The following is a 19329-nucleotide window of genomic DNA, read 5'->3' as shown; positions in this document are numbered from 1 at the left end:
AACTAAACAAAAAAATTACACCAGATAAATTTCCACTTCCAAGAATAGACGAAATCCTTGATAATTTAGGTAGAGCAAAATACTTTTCCACATTAGATTTAATGTCAGGTTTTCACCAAATAGAACTTGACGACAAATCAAAAAAATACACAGCATTTTCAACGTCTAACGGCCACTACGAATTCACTAGGTTACCTTTCGGCCTTAATATATCCCCAAACAGTTTCCAGAGAATGATGTCCATAGCTCTCAGCGGACTACCTCCCCAATGTGCATTTCTTTATATTGACGACATAATCGTTGTTGGATGTTCTGTAACTCATCACCTCAACAATTTAGAAAATGTATTTCAACAACTACAAAAGTATAACCTAAAATTAAATCCCCAAAAGTGCTTATTTTTTAGACCCGACGTGACATACCTAGGACACAATATTTCAGCTGTCGGCATACAGCCCGACCAAACAAAATTTTCAGCAATATTAAATTACCCCACACCTTCGACTCCCGATGAAGTCAGGCGTTTTGTAGCCTTCTGTAATTATTATCGAAGGTTTATACCGAATTTCGCAGAAATAGCACACCCATTGAACAAACTGCTAAGAAAAAACGTAAAATTTGACTGGACCCCCGAATGTCAAATAGCATTTAATAAATTAAAGAATGAACTCATTTCACCAACGTTACTTCAATTTCCTGATTTTACACGAGAATTCAAACTAATAACTGACGCCTCGCAAGTGGCATGTGGCGCAGTATTAACCCAAGAACAAGACGGAATAGAACTTCCAATAGCCTATGCGAGCAAAGCCTTCACGAAAGGTGAGGCAAATAAATCAACGATTGAACAGGAATTGACTGCAATTCACTGGGCAATAACGTATTTTAGACCCTATCTTTATGGTAGAAAATTCACTGTGAAGACAGATCATAGACCTTTAGTTTACCTATTTTCTATGAAAGACCCCTCATCAAAACTCACTAGAATGAGGCTGGATCTAGAGGAATTTAATTTCGACGTAGAATACTTACAAGGAAAACTAAATGTAACGGCTGATGCCCTATCAAGAATAAAAATTGACTCTGAAACACTGAAAACAGTGATGGCCATGCAAACTAGAGCCATGACTAGGAAAACACAAAGAATTGAAAATAACCCCGAAAAAGCGAATTTCACTGCACTCGACAACACCGAGTCTGATCAACTTAAAGTGTACGAGGCAGTCGAACCTAGAGAATGGGAGAGTCTACCCAAACTTCAATGCGGACGCGCATTTGAAAGTAATGAAATCACTTGTGAAAATGAAACTGAAATAATAAAATGCGCAATAACAAACAAAACAGGATATAGAGAAAAAATGTCGACATACACTGAAATTGCAAGCAATGACGAAAAATCCCTAGGAAACTTATTACAAAAAATTGAAAATATGACCAAGAAACTGAGAATAAGCGTGATAGCTCTAGCGTTATCGAGCGCAATATTCCAATTATGCAGCGTTCAACTCTTCAAGAAGACTTGTAACGACTCACTAAAAGACTTGCAAATAGTGCTCTACACACCCAAGCGTGTGATAGAAAGCAGTGAAGAAAAACTAAGTATCCTAAAAAATTTTCACAACACACCAATAGGCGGACACGTTGGTGCCAGCCGACTATACAAAAAACTCAGTAGACTCTATTCGTGGACAAAAATGAAACAAGAAATTTATGATTACGTCAGAAATTGCATACAGTGCAAACAGAACAAATACTTAACGACATCTAACGAAAATTATATACAAACCAAAACCCCTCAAAAACCCTTCGACCATATATCCATGGACACGATTGGCCCCTTCAATAAATCAAATTCCGGAAACAGATACGCCCTAACTATCCAATGTAACCTTTCCAAATATGTAATAATAAAACCAACCTCCGACAAACAAGCATCTACAATAGCAAGAGCTTTCGTCGAAAACTGCATCCTTGTTTACGGCACTCCTTCTGTTATCCAAACAGATCAAGGAACCGAATACAAGAATGAATTATTCGAGAACATATCTAGACTATTACAGATAAAACAAAATTTTTCGACACCCTATCACCCCCAATCCATAGGAGGACTAGAAAGGAATCACCGTTGTCTGAATGAATACGTAAGACAATTTGTCAACCCTACACAAAGTGATTGGGATGACTGGCTGCCTTACTACACATTCTGTTACAACACGACTCCTCACACAGACTTTTCCTACACACCTTTCGAACTCGTTTTTGGCAGAAACGCCATACTACCCTTCAATATCCAAAATCCTACACATATAGAACCAATATACAATCTCGAAGACTACCACAAAGAGCTACAGTTCAAACTAAAAGTTACAGCAAAGACTACTAAAGAGTTAATTGATAAAATAAAAAAGAAGCGTACAGATAAACAAAGTGAACTTGCCAAACCAATACAAATAAAAATAGGAGATTCAGTCCTGTTAACGAATGAGAACAGAAGAAAACTAGATAAAATATACCTTGGACCATTCCAAATAATATCAATTGAGCATCCCAATGTCACAATTGTAGACATTAAAACTAAAAACAAACAGACTATACATAAAAATCGCATAATAAAATGCAACTAATGAGCAACCCATCTCCATTAGGGGGAAGGGAATGCATAACTAAATTAAATTCCCAGACGATCACGAGTTTATAATATTACCTATTCAAATACCTATGCATAACTAAATTAAATTCCCAGACGATCACGAGTTTATAATATTACCTATTCAAATACCTATGTTGTATTGTATACTACAACAGTTTACCAAGTTAGTAATTAGTTAGTTAATTAACTCGAATACAAAAAAAAAATGTACATATTCCAAATATTAAACAAACATGTTTATACATACAAAAACCAGAATAATTGTAAGGTCAGACGAATTCTAGGCGAAATTTACTGAATACGAATGATTCCATTAGATTACATCATTCTCAAAAAGAGGGAAGGTGTAACAGGATCACTGGACCACCTACAACCCGATACACATGCCCTTATGGCAACAAAATTCTAGCAAGTGCGTCACGCTGTGCAACCAAAATAAACATGCGAACCATGTCGTAAATTCAGGCCAAGGTTCCGATGGTTATTTATTGCATAATATGACGCGCTGACCATTAACTTCCTTTGTTTACTTTTGCACTTCTTCGCTAGCTTCGCTAGCGTGAATTTAATGACAAACACATGCTTGCGCAAATGCGCAAACGTTTCCTATTTATGCTTTCGATTCCGGTTGACATCTTTTCGGACACATGTGTTATGTGTTTTACTACAATTCGCCTGACCACGCATAATAATAGAATTTAGGTTGTAGCTAGTTGTAAGAAATAAACGAATTGAATAAAAGGGAGTCTGACCCAGTTGGGCGGACTCAGTATGAACGCGTACGTGAAAGTCTTTTCATATAACCGAAAGAAACTACTGGGTGTCCACATGGCGATCCTGCGACCTGCGACAGTTGGTCGGTACGATTTGAGGAGCACAAAATGGACCAATCAAAAATGGGCACATAGTGCATTTGGACAATGCTTGATATTTCACAATTATTCAATTATTTATCTCAAGAAAAATGAAATGTTATTCATTATGATAGATGCGTAGATATATTTCCTATCAATTGATGCAAAAACCTTTGCGATCAATTGGGAAATGCTCGAGTTATAAGCCTTCCAAATCTTGCATTTTTTCCTACTTGTTCAGTGCCTAGATTTTCATTTTACCCCCTATATCTTCCGGTTAGACGTAGTCCTACGTCAAAACAGCAACATGTTTACATGCTGAAATACACAAAAGATTTTTTTCAATTAACAAAACAATTAGAAACATTGATAAAATTGGTGGAATTATAGATGTCACTTGCCCGTCTAGCGATAAACACTTGATGGTAAATTTGTTTTCTTAAAATTGAATTTTTGATGTTAATTTCAACAAAAACAATTAATAGAATTCATGATCAGACTCAGTAGGTCCTAAACAGTTCATATGTATTGGAAACTTCAACAAATAGACTGTTTTTCCATGACTTTTCGGAAAATTTGCTCTTGCTGCTAAATTGGAAGTTGTTAACACGAAAATAACTAAAAAATTAATACAGGCAAACCTTTTTTGTGCGGGGGATAGGGACCGCACAAAAAAGTCGCATACAAAAAAATTTCACCAGCAGCGGTAGATAGGGACCGCATAAAAAAAGTTTCCCCCAAGAAAATAACTCAAATCCACGCCATTCACCGTTCAATTTCCTTTTGTTTCCCTGCTATGCGATGTGACAATGCCTCTTCGGTTGCGCGTGGCTGTTTTGTGCCTTTAGTTGCATGTCGAAACGTGTTGCTGTTAGAAATCATGTCATGCAAAAACTTAGAACATTTGATGAGAGGAGGGGAATGATTTCAGAAGTGGATAATTGAGACGCAAATATGGTTTTTTCGCACTGAAATGCATATAATCCATCGAAAAAAACTAAATGGACGATAACTTCATCAAATATGCTTCTTTTCATACACCGTATAAAAAAAAACCGCACAAAAAAAAATCGCACAAAAAAAACCGCACAAAACAGGTTTTACTGCAGTTTTCAATTTTTTCAAAAGCAGGCACGTTCCTAGATATCAGAACTAGTTACCACAGTTAGACTAGAAGTAATAATTTATTGTTAAAGAAGAGAAAAAATAAAATCGTTGATGGCAATAGTTACCAAGTTACCACTACCCGTAAAAGGGTTCAGGGAAAAAATCCAAAGCACCACAATTATAGATACACAATTATTCGAATATATTCGGTCATTTAAAAAGTATCCGTGTCTTTCTGTTTAATTTCTGAATAATTTTTTTGAAGTAAGACTACGTCTAACCGGAAGATTAGAAGGTAAAATGAAAATCTAGGCACTGAACAAATAGGAAAAAATCGAAAATTTCGAGCGCTTATTACTCGATCATTTCTTAATGGATTGCAAAGATGTTTGCAGGGTCTGGGCTATACCGTGGATCCATCAAAGCTTCCCAACTAATCGCCCTATTTTTAAGCGCGTCATCAGAAATTTAAGTGACTCTTTTCTGTTGATCGATTTTGGTGGTTTCTTCCATAATCGCCTCGTGAAAACTATCCAGTTGGCTATGTAACTCCTCATGATCGAAGATTCGCTTCCAGTTCCACCAAACACACAGCGTCCCTTTTAACGTAGGACTACGTCTAACCGGAAGATATAGGGGGTGAAATGGAAATCTAGGCACTGAACAAGTAGGAAAAAATGCAAGATTTGGAACGCTTATAACTCGAGCATTTCTCAATAGATCGCAAAGGTTTTTGCATCAATTGATAGGAAATATATCTACGCATCTATCATAACGAATAACATTTCATTTTTCTTGAGATAAATAATTGAACAATTGTGAAATATCAAGCATTGTCAAAATGCACTATGTGCCCATTTTTGATTGGTCCATTTTGTGCTCCTCAAATCGTACCGACCAAAACGGGCAACCAGAGCAGCAGCGAAATAGAATGAAGCACGATTGGAAAGGAAAAAGAAAAAATGAACGAAACATTGGTCGCAGTCTCACACATGCGTAATTCTCGAGCCAGCCAGTCAGCTTAAAAATCCCCGCTCCGCTGCCGTAACGATCATTCTCATTCAAACCGTACACCACATCGGATCGCATCACAACACATCAACAAACCAACCCAAGCAGCCATGTCTGGACATGGTAAAGGAGGAAAAGTGAAGGGAAAGGCAAAATCCCGCTCGAACCGTGTTGATCTGGAGTTCCCCGCAAGGGTAGCTAGGCCGAGCGTGTTAGTACCAGTGCACCAGTCCACCTAGCCGGCGTTATATAGTTTCGGCCGCCGAAGTGATCGAGTTAGCTGGCAAAGCTGCTCGCGACGATAAGAAAACCCGCATTCGGAACAGAACACATTCGGTTCGGTGGACATCAAGACAACAGGCAGTTGCAGCGAGTGGCGAGTGGCAAACGCAATCGCAAAACGGCATCAGGTAGCAGAAGAAAAAAGTTTGTTCTTTATACAAACTGCTTTGGTGGCAAATCCAGAACAAGGCGGCATCGAGGGCGTTCGAAATGGTTTTTTTTTTCAAAACCACGAGTACTAAATTTTCTAAATTGGAACCATTCCATAAAACATGGCGCTTTTCAGGGCCATTAAACCTTCCAAAAAAGAGTTTAGGAAATACAGTTCAATGCTTTCTAAAACATTATCCAAAATAATAATAAAACACAAATTGATTTTTTCATAATTTGTTTGCCAGGAGCTGATGAGTATGTGAATTTGGCAGTTGTTCTGAGCTTATTGATAGTTGGGGACTTTCCTGATTATTCAATTTTCACCAATTCTTAAATCGTTTCCAGATTGAAAGTACAGTAATTTACAATTAGTTCGACATTTAGCTAATTGGACGGACATGTAATGCGACTTATTTAGTTGGACATTTTTGTAAACATAGAGATCCAAATTATGACCCCACATTGAAAGTCGACACTGTACCACTGTCATCGCAAATGTTCAATTACAGGTTAAAATCACCTCCAATGCGACACTGAGTGGCGCTTCGGCACGTCGCATTGAATGTAATTTACTGTACAACATGTCACAAAGCTGGATGGGAAGAAATTTTCCAACTGTGAAAGCTGTGGCGAGTGGCAACAAATCGCTAAACAGGAAGGTTTAGCCGAACAAGATGGGGATATCGAGTGATAACAAAACAATAAACTCTTTAGAGTCAGATAATGTTGTGATCCTGAAAAGGACCCTTTTTAGCCTGCATGTGAATCCAACGAGCGAACAAATTGTAATGAATGTATTTTTTTGCCATCGCTCCCTTTTAACGCTCATTCGTTCGTATCGTTGGACTCGCCCCTCTGGCTGAGTCTGCCAATTTGTCTCTATCCTGTGAGTGTGTACCGCTAGAGTATAAAACACGCGGACCCCAAAAAAATATCTTATTTTCTTTCAAACCGTAAACCCGTGTGGTTGTACGGCATCGGCATCAAGAACAGAGCAGCTTCGGTTCGGCGCTCATCAAGGCAAAAATTAGTTTCAGTGAGTGGCAAAGTGTTTCTCCGGCACGTCGCATTAAATGTAATTTACTGAACAACATGTCACAAGCTGGATGGGAAGAAATTTTCCAACTGTGAAAGCTGTGGCGAGTGGCAAACGCAATAGCTAAACAAAAAGGTTTAGCCGAACAAGATGGGGATATCGAGTGATAACAAAACAATAAACTCTTTAGATTGAAGATAATTTTGTGATCCTGAAAAAGACCCTTTTTAGCCTGCATATGAATCCAACGAGCGAACAAATCGTAATGAATGTATTTTTTTGCCATCGCTCCCTTTTAACGCTCATTCGTTCGTCTCGTTGGACTCGCCCCTCTGGCTGAGTCTGCCGATTTGTCTCTATCCTGTGAGTGTGTACCGCAAGAGTATAAAACACGCGGATCCCAAAAAAATATCTTATTTTCTTTCAAACCGTAAACCCGTGTGGTTGTACGGCATCGGCATCGTGGACGTAACAAAGGAGAACAAGTTAAGGGAAAGGCAAAGACTCACTCGAACCGTGCAGGTCTCCAGTTCCCTGTTGGTCGCATTCACTGATTGCTCCGCAAGGGTAACTAGGCCGAACGGATTGGTGCCGGAGCACCAGTATACCTAACAGCGATTATAGAGTTTCGGCCGTCGGAGTGCTCGAGTTGGCTTGCAAAACTGCTCACGACAATCAGAAAACTCGCATCAAGAACAGAGCAGCTTTGGTTCGGCAAAGTGTTTCTCCGGCACGTCGCATTATATGTAATTTACTGAACAACATGTCACAAGCTGGATGGGAAGAAATTTTCCAACTGTGAAAGCTGTGGCGAGTGGCAAACGCAATAGCTAAACAGGAAGGTTTAACCGAACAAGATGGGAATATCGAGTGATAACAAAAACACAACACCAAAGGTTCTTTTCAGAACCATCAACATATTCATAAAGAGAAAACAGTAAACTAATCCATTTTTCAAGTAGATAGGTAGGTATTCACGTAGGAGAAGAAAATAAAACAATATATTTAAAATATATATTTAACAAAAGCTATCCCTTTTTGTATAGTCCTACGTCACTCCGGTTATGTCCCCGACATTACCCACCCGTCTTTTTTTTGGAGTCAAGGCTTTGATGATATTTGTAGTGGTTTGTCTCGCTTATCCCATGATCTTTTGCGAACGATATCGTATTTCTCCCATTTCTATCAACCGTGATTATTTGCTCCAGAAATGGGTTGATTTAAGCCGGGTTCAGACGGTGCGAGTAAGCATACGAGTCGATCTAGTCAGTTACTGCAGTGCAGCTACTCACACCGTGTGAACACATCATGCCAGTTAGTGTCATGTGTGATTCGGCGTGCGAGCTACTTCAAAGTTTTTTGAATTTACTCGCACTCGCATCCCTCAAAACGTCAAAAAACAGAATTTAGCGTTCGAATCAGGGATGCCAAATGTAAACAAATGTCTCTATTTTTAAGATATTTGAAAATATGCGAAGATATTTATAGACTTGAAAAATATTGGAAAAACAAATAAAACCCTAATAGTTTCTAAACGGAATCGTTGTTATTTTGTTTGGCACACTGGCGGGGCACGTTTTCTTATTGAGACAGTTTTATTGGGAATCTAAATATAAAATCATCATCGGGCACAATTTTCATTCAAAATTCACTCACAACTTGCAAAAAAAAGTATTGTTCTAAGAAACAGAATACATATTCGATTTGAAAAAAAGTATATTTTCATTCATTATTTTAGTTTTTGAGACGTATTTATTCCTCCGGCGAATCTACTATCATTTTCATTTCACAAATTGGTACACGAAGCTGCTGTCAACGCGAAGTAAATCAAATTTTGAAAAATCTTTTAGACTGCCATTTGTAGCACCACATACTTTCGGAATTAATTAAGCTATGGATGCTTTCGAGGTTCTAAAAAATAGCGACAATAATCTGATATATATTCCATATTCCAGAAGAAAGGCACATCATTTCTAGTTTCACTCATGAGTGTATATTGGCGTTGTATTTGTGGAGCAATTAAATCCAACAGTTTTTTCACTTTTTCAGGTGTTATTTCCAACACTGCTCTGTACTCTCGGGGATCATCATCGTGGAGTTACTCCAGTATTGTATTTGTTACTCCTTTTCTTTGCATCCAATTCCTGGCCCGAATCCTTTTTTCTTTCTGCTTTTTTCGGATAGTACCCTCAGTTCAAAGAAATTCAGCACAAAGTATTTGTAAACACGGCCAGCGTGTGTCTCGCGATAAAATTTAAAATTGTGTAATGATAAATTCAACTGAAAACCTAAGCCGAAAACAGCCAATAAATAAGTTGATTTCGGATCAATCATCTGTCAAATTCGGACCTGATTGCTGTTTCTGACTATTTGATGGACATTTGAAAAATCGTCTGGCATCTCTGGTAAACCCGTACTTAGTATCTAGTTTCTTGTCAGCAGCTCACATTGTGTGAACGGACAAGGCGAGTCAACCATTTGTCAAGCGAGTTCACCGGGTCAGTAGCTGCTCGTTGTGAAGTCAGCTACTAGCAACGTATAAATGGGCCTTTAGTTGTGCTTCGCTGATGAAAATTAGTCAATCAACTTCCTTTAGAATAATTCATGCGGCTTCCAAACATCGAGTTTCTCTGCGTGGCCTCTTTTTCAAACTATTGATTGCCTAATTCTTATTCCTAGTTTACACAGTGTGAGGTCGATCCTTCCACAACATCTAAGCCCGACCTCCCAAAACATGTTTGGTTTCTCTTAAAAAAAACTGGGCAAGGTTCTTTTTCATGCTATTCTATAAGTCGAAATTATTGCGCTCAAGAAAAGTGGCCCGATAACCGGAAGGTGCAATATCTGGTGAGGACGACGGGTGAAATCAGGGGTTAGACATCAAGTTCAATATGGCGTCATTTGTTTACCAACATATCATTTGAGAGGATTGAAATCGTTGAAATCACGGAGATAGTATGCTTTGATTCTAACTGCATGAGCGATTTTCATATTTCGGTTTTACATGGAGTTGTTCACATTTAACATGGAGTTTAAAGTTAGCCACTATTCGACTATATCACCGGACCGAGTTGTAAACAACAGTAATTGACAGAACCAAAATGTCAGTGAACCGCAGCAATATTGAGTACACTGGCAATATGAGGGTTTTGACGTTTTAGTCATAGGGAAACATAACATTTTCGGCCGGTCTGTCAAAGAGAATGAAATTTGACATTGGAATACGACGTCTATCATATTGGCTAATTCTGTTAGTTTGCTTTGGATCGCTGACTTTAATTTCGTTTAGTTTTTTAGCAGTACTTGTTAGAATTTATCGAAGCTTTGAAGGAGCACATAAATCAGAATTCCATTCCAATCTCACCAGACACAAGATGCAATAGTATGGAATCGATATATAGTAACGTTCTACGTAACCAAGCTTCACCAGGTAATTCGTTGTTCATTTTCCTTTGGTTCATCACCTTTGGAGTTCTCGAAAGACAGAGACAACAACAAACCCGTACCTAAGAAAAGTATGTCGTGCATTTTTTCAAATTACAAGATTCTGAGTATCTTTGATGGTGTCTTCGTCCTGTCGGAATGTAAATAAACTCATCACTCTCAGTTCATGTGTGTTACTCTCAGAATACGCATTTCAGCGAAACAGTTCAACGATATGAAAAAATATGGTCTTTTATTGATAAATACGGAGTCCACGTAAGGAGCGGCAAGATTGAAATTCGATGAAAATGCAGAGCAGATTTCATTCATTTTTGATTATATTGTATTTTCAGAAATATTCATTTTATGTGTCCACGTGGACATTATCTAAACCCCCTCCTCCCTCACCGTGGACAAGCGCGGACATTTTCGTACCCCCTACGCCCCCTAAAGTTGTCCACGTGGTATGTGGACAGCCCCTGAATCATGGACATTTTCAACAAATTCAGTCAGATTATCTGCTGTTTTGAGATATAAAAGCTTTTAATATTCAATTCAGTTTTGAGTGAAATTTTTAATGGTACATTTAAAATGTTATTTTTCCTAAATAGTGCATTAATTTTCCAACAACTTTGTCAACCATCATATTTTAATCAGACAGCTGTATTTTGAGTTGAGATTTTTTTTTTAAACACGAATTAATGATTCCGAATACGCTCTTTTGAAAAGTCAGTCACAATTTCCACAATTGACCACGTTTCAAAAAAAAATCCGGCCGGCTAATTTTGCGTGGAATTGCTCCATACACAATTTAGTCGTAATCACTCACCTATCTGAACGCCTACTCCTTCTTCGCCAATGTCAGTTATCCCGTTTGATTTGGCCCCGGGCTTTGCTTGAATCTTTATCAATACATTTCCGGACTTTGGATCCACATACACTGGGCCTTGAGGTGATGCAATTGGTTCCTTTGCCGTACTTTTGCCTCCCTTCGATCCTTTCGATTTGCCCGACATTGTGCTGGTTGCAAAAGTTTGTTTCAACAACACAGATCGAATCATTCAGCGCGTGGCGAAGTCTACTATTCCACCGACTGTCAAATACTGAGATGTAAACAAGCGTTCCGAGGCAATTTCAAATTACGTTCATCCGAGTGAACTCTGTTTGCTACATAGAAAAAGAGACAGAGATAGCAAGCTAAACACAGATGCTTATATACATCCTCGCAGACAACGGACGGCTTCGTCTCGACGAAACACAACAGACACGCAATCAGCTGTTGGCTGCTGCTCATATAGGATGAATATTTTTCTCCAACCACGATACCTACGGAAAGTGTCAAACCTGGTCAGTACTGCCCTGGTCGTAAGTCAAAACGCACTAGCAGTGGTCTCATCGCAGCGGGATTACTGCTATTTCAACATGAAGCCCAAGGTCTACGTCACAAGGAATGATTACGCTCGTATCGGATTGGATCTGCTGAAGGAAGAGTACGTCAGCTGAGTTAGTAAATACTGTTCACTCGATAATATAGGAGCGCATTGTTTTGCAGATGCAACGTTTCGACATGGGACGAAGCTTATCCGGTGCCGCGAGATGAGTTTCTGAAAAATGTAGTCGGCAAAGATGCAATCTTTTGTTCGCTGAACGATCGTATCGATAAGGAACTGTTGGATCAGGCTGGTCCCAGCTTGAAGGTTGTTTGCACCATTTCGGTGGGGTAAGTTTTATCTTCAATCGTATTAACAGTGTTGATAACACTCCGTATTGCCTCCCAAGCTTCGACCATATTGACGTGAAGGAGTGTCGCGATCGTGGCATCCGTATTGGATATACCCCCGATGTGTTAACGGATGCCACAGCCGAGCTTACGGTAGCCCTACTTCTGGCAACTGCCCGACGTTTGATAGAGGCTAATAAGGAAGCCCATAATGGTGGATGGAAGAGTTGGTCACCGATGTGGATGTGTGGAACGGGAATAAAAGATTCAACCGTTGGTATTTTCGGATTCGGGCGAATCGGCCAGGAGGTTGCGAAGCGTTTGATTCCTTTCAAACCAGCCCAAATACAGTTCACTAGCCGTACTGACAAATGCCTCACGGCAGAAGAGCTCGGGGTCAGTCAGGTTCCCTTTGATGAACTCGTTGAAACCAGCGATTTTCTGATCATTGCCTGCTCGTATAATACGCAAACCGCTAACCTGTTCGACGATTCCGTTTTCTCACGAATGAAACCCTCCACGATACTCATCAATACAAGCCGTGGAGGTGTTGTCGAACAGCATGATCTGATACATGCTCTGAAGGCGGGAAAAATCAGGGCAGCCGGATTAGATGTGACAACGCCCGAGCCATTGCCAATCGATAGTCCCTTGCTGCAAATGAGCAATGTTGTCATATTGCCACATATAGGCAGCGCAGATGTAGAAACTCGCACGGAAATGTCCCGTATTACCGCATGTAACATCTTGGCTGGGTTGAAAGGCGTGAAAATGATTTCGGAAATATAAGTAGCTTTAGGCAATACTCAGCAAATATATATATTATTGATTTGTTCATTGTAATAATATTTAATGCGCCCCTATCCGAAGCCTCCGAATTTAATTACCCACTCGCATAGGAGGAGAAACCAAAATTACGCCATCCCCTCGGACAAACAGCATCGGTATGGTACGCTTGGTAGTCTTATACACTTCCTCGTAGGTTTCCTCATCAATTTCCACTGTGGTCACTGTTTCCTCGGCGTCACCCAGAACCATGTTTAAATGCTGATCGAAAGCCTGTTTCAGTAGTTGACAGAAGTGAATCCCATCTAGATTTGAGTTATTTAAACTTACATGCAATCGTCCACGCAACTCTCGTTCATTTCTCATCTTAACATAAATCTTTTCATCCAAGCTGAGTCGAATCAGATCCAGCGGCTCTTTTACCGGTATGATTGGCATCTGAAAAAAAACAAACATTCATTCTCGATTTCAACGCCGAAAAATGTGAACCAAACATACCTGCTCCTCTTCGGCCATCTCTCAGAGGTATATTTTTCCGATAAAATTGAACAGATATCTCAAATTTTACCGTATTCACGATACGAAACGTTTGTCTATTAATACCTGGCAATACAATCGCGCGTTTCCGATACAGAATGTAAGTGATGTAAACAAATCGAATGTTTCGGACACTCTCAGGAAAAAATGGTATATATGACAAATTTTTTGGTAAATACTACACTCTCCAGAAAAATGGGTATATACGAGGGTCGTTCAAAATGAAGTTTCAGTGCCCCAGCACAATCTCGCATGAAAAGTTGGAACTACAAAATTTTTACCATGTGATTTCACAACATTTTAAGCAGTTTGCAAGAAACCTTGGTGCCGCTTAAAAAATCGTTCAAATATGAGTTACGTTCTACCATTCGTTTTCTGACCGCGAAAAACAATAGTGGTCAGGAATGCCAGGTGATTTTTGAATTGTCTTCACATGGTACGAAAAAATGTCTTCAAATGTCTTCACATGGTACGGAAAAATGTCTTCAAATGTCTTCACATGGTACGGAAAAATGTCTTCACAATCATATCGGATGAAACTAAAATTCATAACTTACTTTTGAGCAAAGTTTAATAGCTAATTCAATGTTTCTTTAAATTGGTATTGTTATACAGCGCATTTTATTAAACTTACTTTTAGATGTTGAAGTTTATTTCAATAAATGTGAACATAGAACATATTGCGCAACTGCGAACTAAATTTATGAGTTTAGAAATGATAATTGGCTTGATATACCATTGATTGAGGTAATATAGGCCCAGTTCTTCCACAAAAACGGAACTGTGATAACTCAATTTGTTTATTGTATTTTGGTTGTAACTTAAACTATATCCATAAACTAATTATTGAAACGGTATTTAACCGGAAAACCTTCGATTTGTGAAGTGATCGTTTGAAAGAAGGTTAATCTATTGTATAGTATAGGCCCAAAATAATAAAAAATACAATGTCACCATTATTCGAATACTCGAACGCAAATGAACTAATGTTTCTAGTGGCAATATGCATTCAAACCGCTGGAAGTTCTCTAGAATTTGAAGTAAAAGTCGCTTTGATGTTTAATTCATTTTATATGCATGTGGTTTTTCAGCTTGAAAAAGTTTGAAAAAAGCAGGTTAATAACCCCGTGACAAAAGTCTCCGTTGATTACTAAGAACAAAAGCGAACAAGTGACAATGATAGAAAAGCGAACAAAAGACAAAAGCCCTACCTTTTTTGACGATATTGTCGGCCAATAGTTAGAATTTCATGGAAATAATATCAATCAATAACCCACATACGCTATCATACTGAAATGTCTTCACATATTTCATATTGTTTTCAAAATGTCTTCACAAATCAAATGTCTTCACAGTAGGTCAAATGTCTTCACAGTAGGTCAAATGTCTTCAAAACGAAGACATGTCTTCAAACCTGGCATCCCTGATAGTGGTGCTGAAATTCATCAAGAATTGTGTTCAGTGTATGGTGTAGGGTGTATGAGTCTTCAAATGGTGAACCGATGGCGGAAAGAGTTCCAACAAAGCCGAGAAGAGGTCGTGCCACGCTATGAAAAATGCATCGAACGTTACGGCCATTATGTAGAAACATAGAAAATAAAACGTAGATTACGAAAATCGCCTTGTTTTTTGTCCCAACTTTATTTTTCTGCGATTTCTGAGGCACTGAACCTTATTTTTTGAACGACCCTCGTATGACGATTTTTGGGAAAATATTTGCAATGATTATGCGGGCGCTACACGATTCGTCCAACGTTTCACTCGAATGTTGGACTCAAACATTTGACTCGATGAATCGACAAATGTTGTGACGAATGTGCTGCTACACGGTGAAGTGAATGTTCGATTCAATGCAATCGGTCCAAACAATCGGCGAGTATGTGGATCGAATGTTTATTGTTTTTATTTACCATCAAAAACGTTAGGAAACTGGATGACGATGCGAGTATTGAAATTGCTGCTGTAGCAATTGTATTGATATCGGGCAGTAAATTAATAATGCTTGTAATCAACATTATTAAACTGCAATATTTTGCCGAATATTTTGAATTTTATAAATCAATTTCATAGTTCCTTCATCTAAAACTTGTAAACAAACCAATCTGTCAAAGATAGATTCGGACGAATCGTGTAGCGGTGTATCGAATGTCATCGAGTGTCGAATCAACGAATGACAAAAATCCTTTGACTCGTGCCACTCGCGTTGGAAGGTAATCCACAACGAACGTAGATTTCGAGGTTGAACTTGGAGATTGTATCACTGGGCATTCTGTTCTAGCCGTCAAGACGACGTATATCAGTAAGGTGCGGATGAGATCTCTCCATACGTGTAATGTTTCGATACTGATTAGTAGGCATCGGCTCTCATAACTTGGTAGCTTATGAGGGCTGTTCCATGGCAAACACCGTAAAGCGAATCGAATGAGCCGTTTTTGCACGACTTAGATTCTGTTGACTCCATTCGAATAATACGGATTCCAAATCGCTGAACAGTATTCCAGTGTAGAGCGAACTAAAGCACAGAACAAAATTTCAGGCAATGGACATCTTTGAAATTTCTCGCAATTCGCATAATGAAACCGAGGCTACGGGAGGATTCCCCAACGATGTAATTGACATGAGTTTTGAAATTAAGTTTGCAATCCAAATAAACGCCTAGATCCTTTATACAAACGACTTTGGCAGACTTAACACCATCAAGATGATAGCCGAAATTAATTGTATCTGTCCTTCTTGAGATAATGATCATGGAGCACTTATTTGGATTCAGTGTCATTCGATTGCCCATGCACCAATTTCCAATTGTCACTGGAGAAATAATGCGTTACTCTCAGACCTCACGTATGAAACAGCTTCAAATCGCCAGTGAAAGAAAGCTGGAGTCCTTCCAGTACAAGATTTACATCATTGAAGTACATCAAGAATATCAAAGGACCAAGATGACTTCCTTGAGGTATTCCTGATGTTGCTGAGAAATCGTCAGAAAGACAATCGCCAATTTTCTTCGTGAGGGAGCGTTCAATCAAACAAGATTTCAGCCAATGCAAAAGATTTCCGCTGAAACCAAGCTTGTCTAACTTTTGCACTGCAATATCGTGGTTGATTTTCTATGTAGACAGATCTGACAGATCTGTGTAGACTGCATCCGTTTTGGTCATACCATTGGACATTCCATCCAAAACGTACGTCGTGAAAGAAAGAAGATTCGTTGCAGTATAATAATCTTCGGCATGAATCCATGTTGGTCGATGGAAATTCAAAAAGTTTTAACACACTGTTCAGAGTAGAGATTCCTCGATAATTATCAACGTTTCTTTTGTCCCCTTTTTTGTGAATCGGAAAATTGTATGCTCTCTCCCAAAGCGAAGGGAAGATACCCACTGACAAGGAAAAACTGAATAAATTTCGTATTGAAGACAGCAATCCCACTGCAATCAGAATCATTGCTAGGATTCCATCCGGTCCAACGGAGGTATTTCAGTCTGTTGAAAGCTGATTTTAGCGTTGCATCATCGATATTTTACATAGTTTCTCATTTTTATATCCGCCATTACTTACATTACTTATTTACTCATTTCGCCCCCTGACGGATTTCTTATATCTCTGTTAGTCGGCTTCTAATCCTCCATTCACCCTGATTTTAATCATTGTGCTTGCTCTAAGTCTACCCAATTTCTTCTACGGCTGTATGCCTCGCGGTGGGTCTAAATGTAGGGATCTTGACTTTTGTATTGTTATGAATTTATTTAGTAATGTTTGAGCTATTATATGCATCTTTATTCATTTGTTGAGCAATCTAAAATACGATATTAACAACATTTAGCCAGTAGTTCTGATACGACATCAGCCAACGCATTCTGGTATTCGGTAATTTCTAATGCTTCCCATTTCTGCTTTGGGATCTTGTAGCATGGCCACTGCAACTCCCGACATCTGATCCTGCATCGATTGGGTCTGATTCACGGCTACAAATTAGGATAAACACAATCATTACTACAAACAGCTACGATGAACTACTCAACTCTTACCATACTTCTCAGCCAAACACAGTCGGGAAATATCACTAAGCTGACGAAGCCCAGGCGGCATTAAGGGAGGCCAGCTCTATGCCCCGTTGCAACATTGACTTGAAGCGCAGCGCAGTAGAAACGGAACCTCCGTCGTGACTAATCCAGAAAACATCCAATTGATCGAACCACCGATCACAATCGTCGACAGAACTTATCTGACAGCATAGTGGTGGAATTAAGACTCGACGGGGCTCGTTTTTGTGTCTCATAGTACCGAGATTCCTCATTATTGAAGCAATGTCTACGCATTATTCCGCAGCAAACGAGCACGGATTATTTCGTGGCTCTCGAATATGTATCAATATTGATTAAAGAATATAAATTGGATTAATTTTCTGTTTACCTGTCCTGAATCAGGGTTAATTCGACTTTCTTCTGGGAAGAAATCAATATCGAAAAGTAGTGCCGAATAATGTCTTGGGTTCAATTAACAGTTATCAGAAATTGAAATCTTTAGTTACCAATGTCGTGTACCAAAATGTATCAATCGTTGATAGCGATGTGTATTGCACATTACATTTATTTTACATACGGCCGGTAATATGAACATTAGGGTTCGTATGAATGTATGGGAAAAAATCGACCCTAACATTTCAAAAAGTTACCCTATAGAAAATGTTCACCACCTACCACCCTATGCCAAATTTCAGCTCAATGGGACTTAAGGGAGAGTGGCGCAAAGCGGTCAAAGTTTGAGTTTTTTGAAAATCGAAAAATCACCCAAGGGGGGTAAGTAAGGGAAAATGGCTTTTTCGAAAAAAAAAATTTGGATGCCAAATGTCTTAAAATGACATGAAACGTCGAGATCTAGTGTCTACCAATTAATACCTGTGCATAAAGTTTAGATCTGTTTTCTGCATCATATGCCTTAAGTGTTCGAAATATGATTCACAACGGTATATTCTATTTAAAATATTAGCTCATTCGGACTTCATTTACTGGTGTCGCAGACGTCGGAGTTTTTTAAAAAAAACTAATGCCAGATGTCTTAAAATTGAATGACACGTTGAGATTTACAGTTATTTCATAAAACTGCCAAAAACATTTTTTTTTGACAAAAGAAAATCGAGATAACTGTGAATCTCGACGAGTAATGCAACTTTAAGACATTTAGCACATTTTTTTTTGAAACCTCGATTTTCGGTGATTTTTAGTTTTTCAAAAAACTTTTTTTTTGTGACACCAGTAAATGAAGTCCGAATGAGCTAATATTTTGCATAGGATATATTATCGTGCAAATCAACATTTCGTAGCAAGTTCCGAATGAAAAATCGAGATATCTATTTTTATCGGCACTCAATACCATATTTTTCGTTACGTATTCCGAAAAAAAAGTCCTAGAGTGCCGAATTTTGACAAAAAAAAATTCGAGATTACACTAAATCTCGACGTTTTATGCCATTTGAAGACATTTGGCAGCAAAAAAAAAATTTTGAAAACACCGATTTCCGATTTTCCTTGGGTGATTTTTCGATTCTCAAAAAACTCAAACTGGCCGCTTTGCGCGACTCTCTCTTAAGTCCGATAGAGCTGATATATTGCATAGAGTGTTTTTTCGAGGTGGTGAATAATTTTTATGGAGTAACTTTTTGAAATTAGAGATGTGACGTATATGTAAACTATCACGGTGATGCAATATCGTGAATCGCGGTCGCCATGATACATTTCGGTACATTTCGGTAATTTAAAAAAAGAGATGT

The 19329-nt window shown here is 38.7% G+C and overlaps 3 protein-coding genes across 3 annotated transcripts in view; 1 reads left to right on the top strand and 2 right to left on the bottom strand.

The window, feature by feature from the left end:
- Positions 1–11637, bottom strand: part of LOC129779942 (UPF0235 protein C15orf40 homolog) — a 37503-nt gene extending 25866 nt beyond the window's left edge. Inside the window, exon 1 of the mRNA XM_055787732.1 lies at positions 11346–11637. Within this exon, the coding sequence (XP_055643707.1) occupies positions 11346–11577 (232 nt within the window). The 5' untranslated portion in view covers positions 11578–11637. The remainder of the gene's footprint in view (positions 1–11345) is intronic.
- LOC129779940 (glyoxylate reductase/hydroxypyruvate reductase) lies at positions 10388–13073 on the top strand. Its single transcript, XM_055787730.1, has 4 exons — positions 10388–10523; positions 11746–12006; positions 12069–12236; positions 12296–13073. The coding sequence occupies exons 2-4, from the start codon at positions 11816–11818 to the stop codon at positions 13023–13025; spliced, it is 1089 nt and encodes a 362-aa protein (XP_055643705.1). The 5' UTR covers positions 10388–10523; positions 11746–11815; the 3' UTR covers positions 13026–13073.
- Positions 13040–13687, bottom strand: LOC129779943 (U6 snRNA-associated Sm-like protein LSm3). Its single transcript, XM_055787733.1, has 3 exons — positions 13521–13687; positions 13353–13460; positions 13040–13295 (listed from the first exon to the last, which is right to left on the bottom strand). The coding sequence occupies exons 1-3, from the start codon at positions 13536–13538 to the stop codon at positions 13116–13118; spliced, it is 306 nt and encodes a 101-aa protein (XP_055643708.1). The 5' UTR covers positions 13539–13687; the 3' UTR covers positions 13040–13115.
- Positions 13688–19329: the final 5642 nt, after the last annotated feature.

Source organism: Toxorhynchites rutilus, chromosome 3 (assembly GCF_029784135.1).
Source record: "Toxorhynchites rutilus septentrionalis strain SRP chromosome 3, ASM2978413v1, whole genome shotgun sequence".
NCBI lineage: Eukaryota > Metazoa > Arthropoda > Insecta > Diptera > Culicidae > Toxorhynchites > Toxorhynchites rutilus.
Note: the sequence above shows the minus strand (reverse complement) of the source record. Positions and strands in the feature narration are given on the sequence as shown.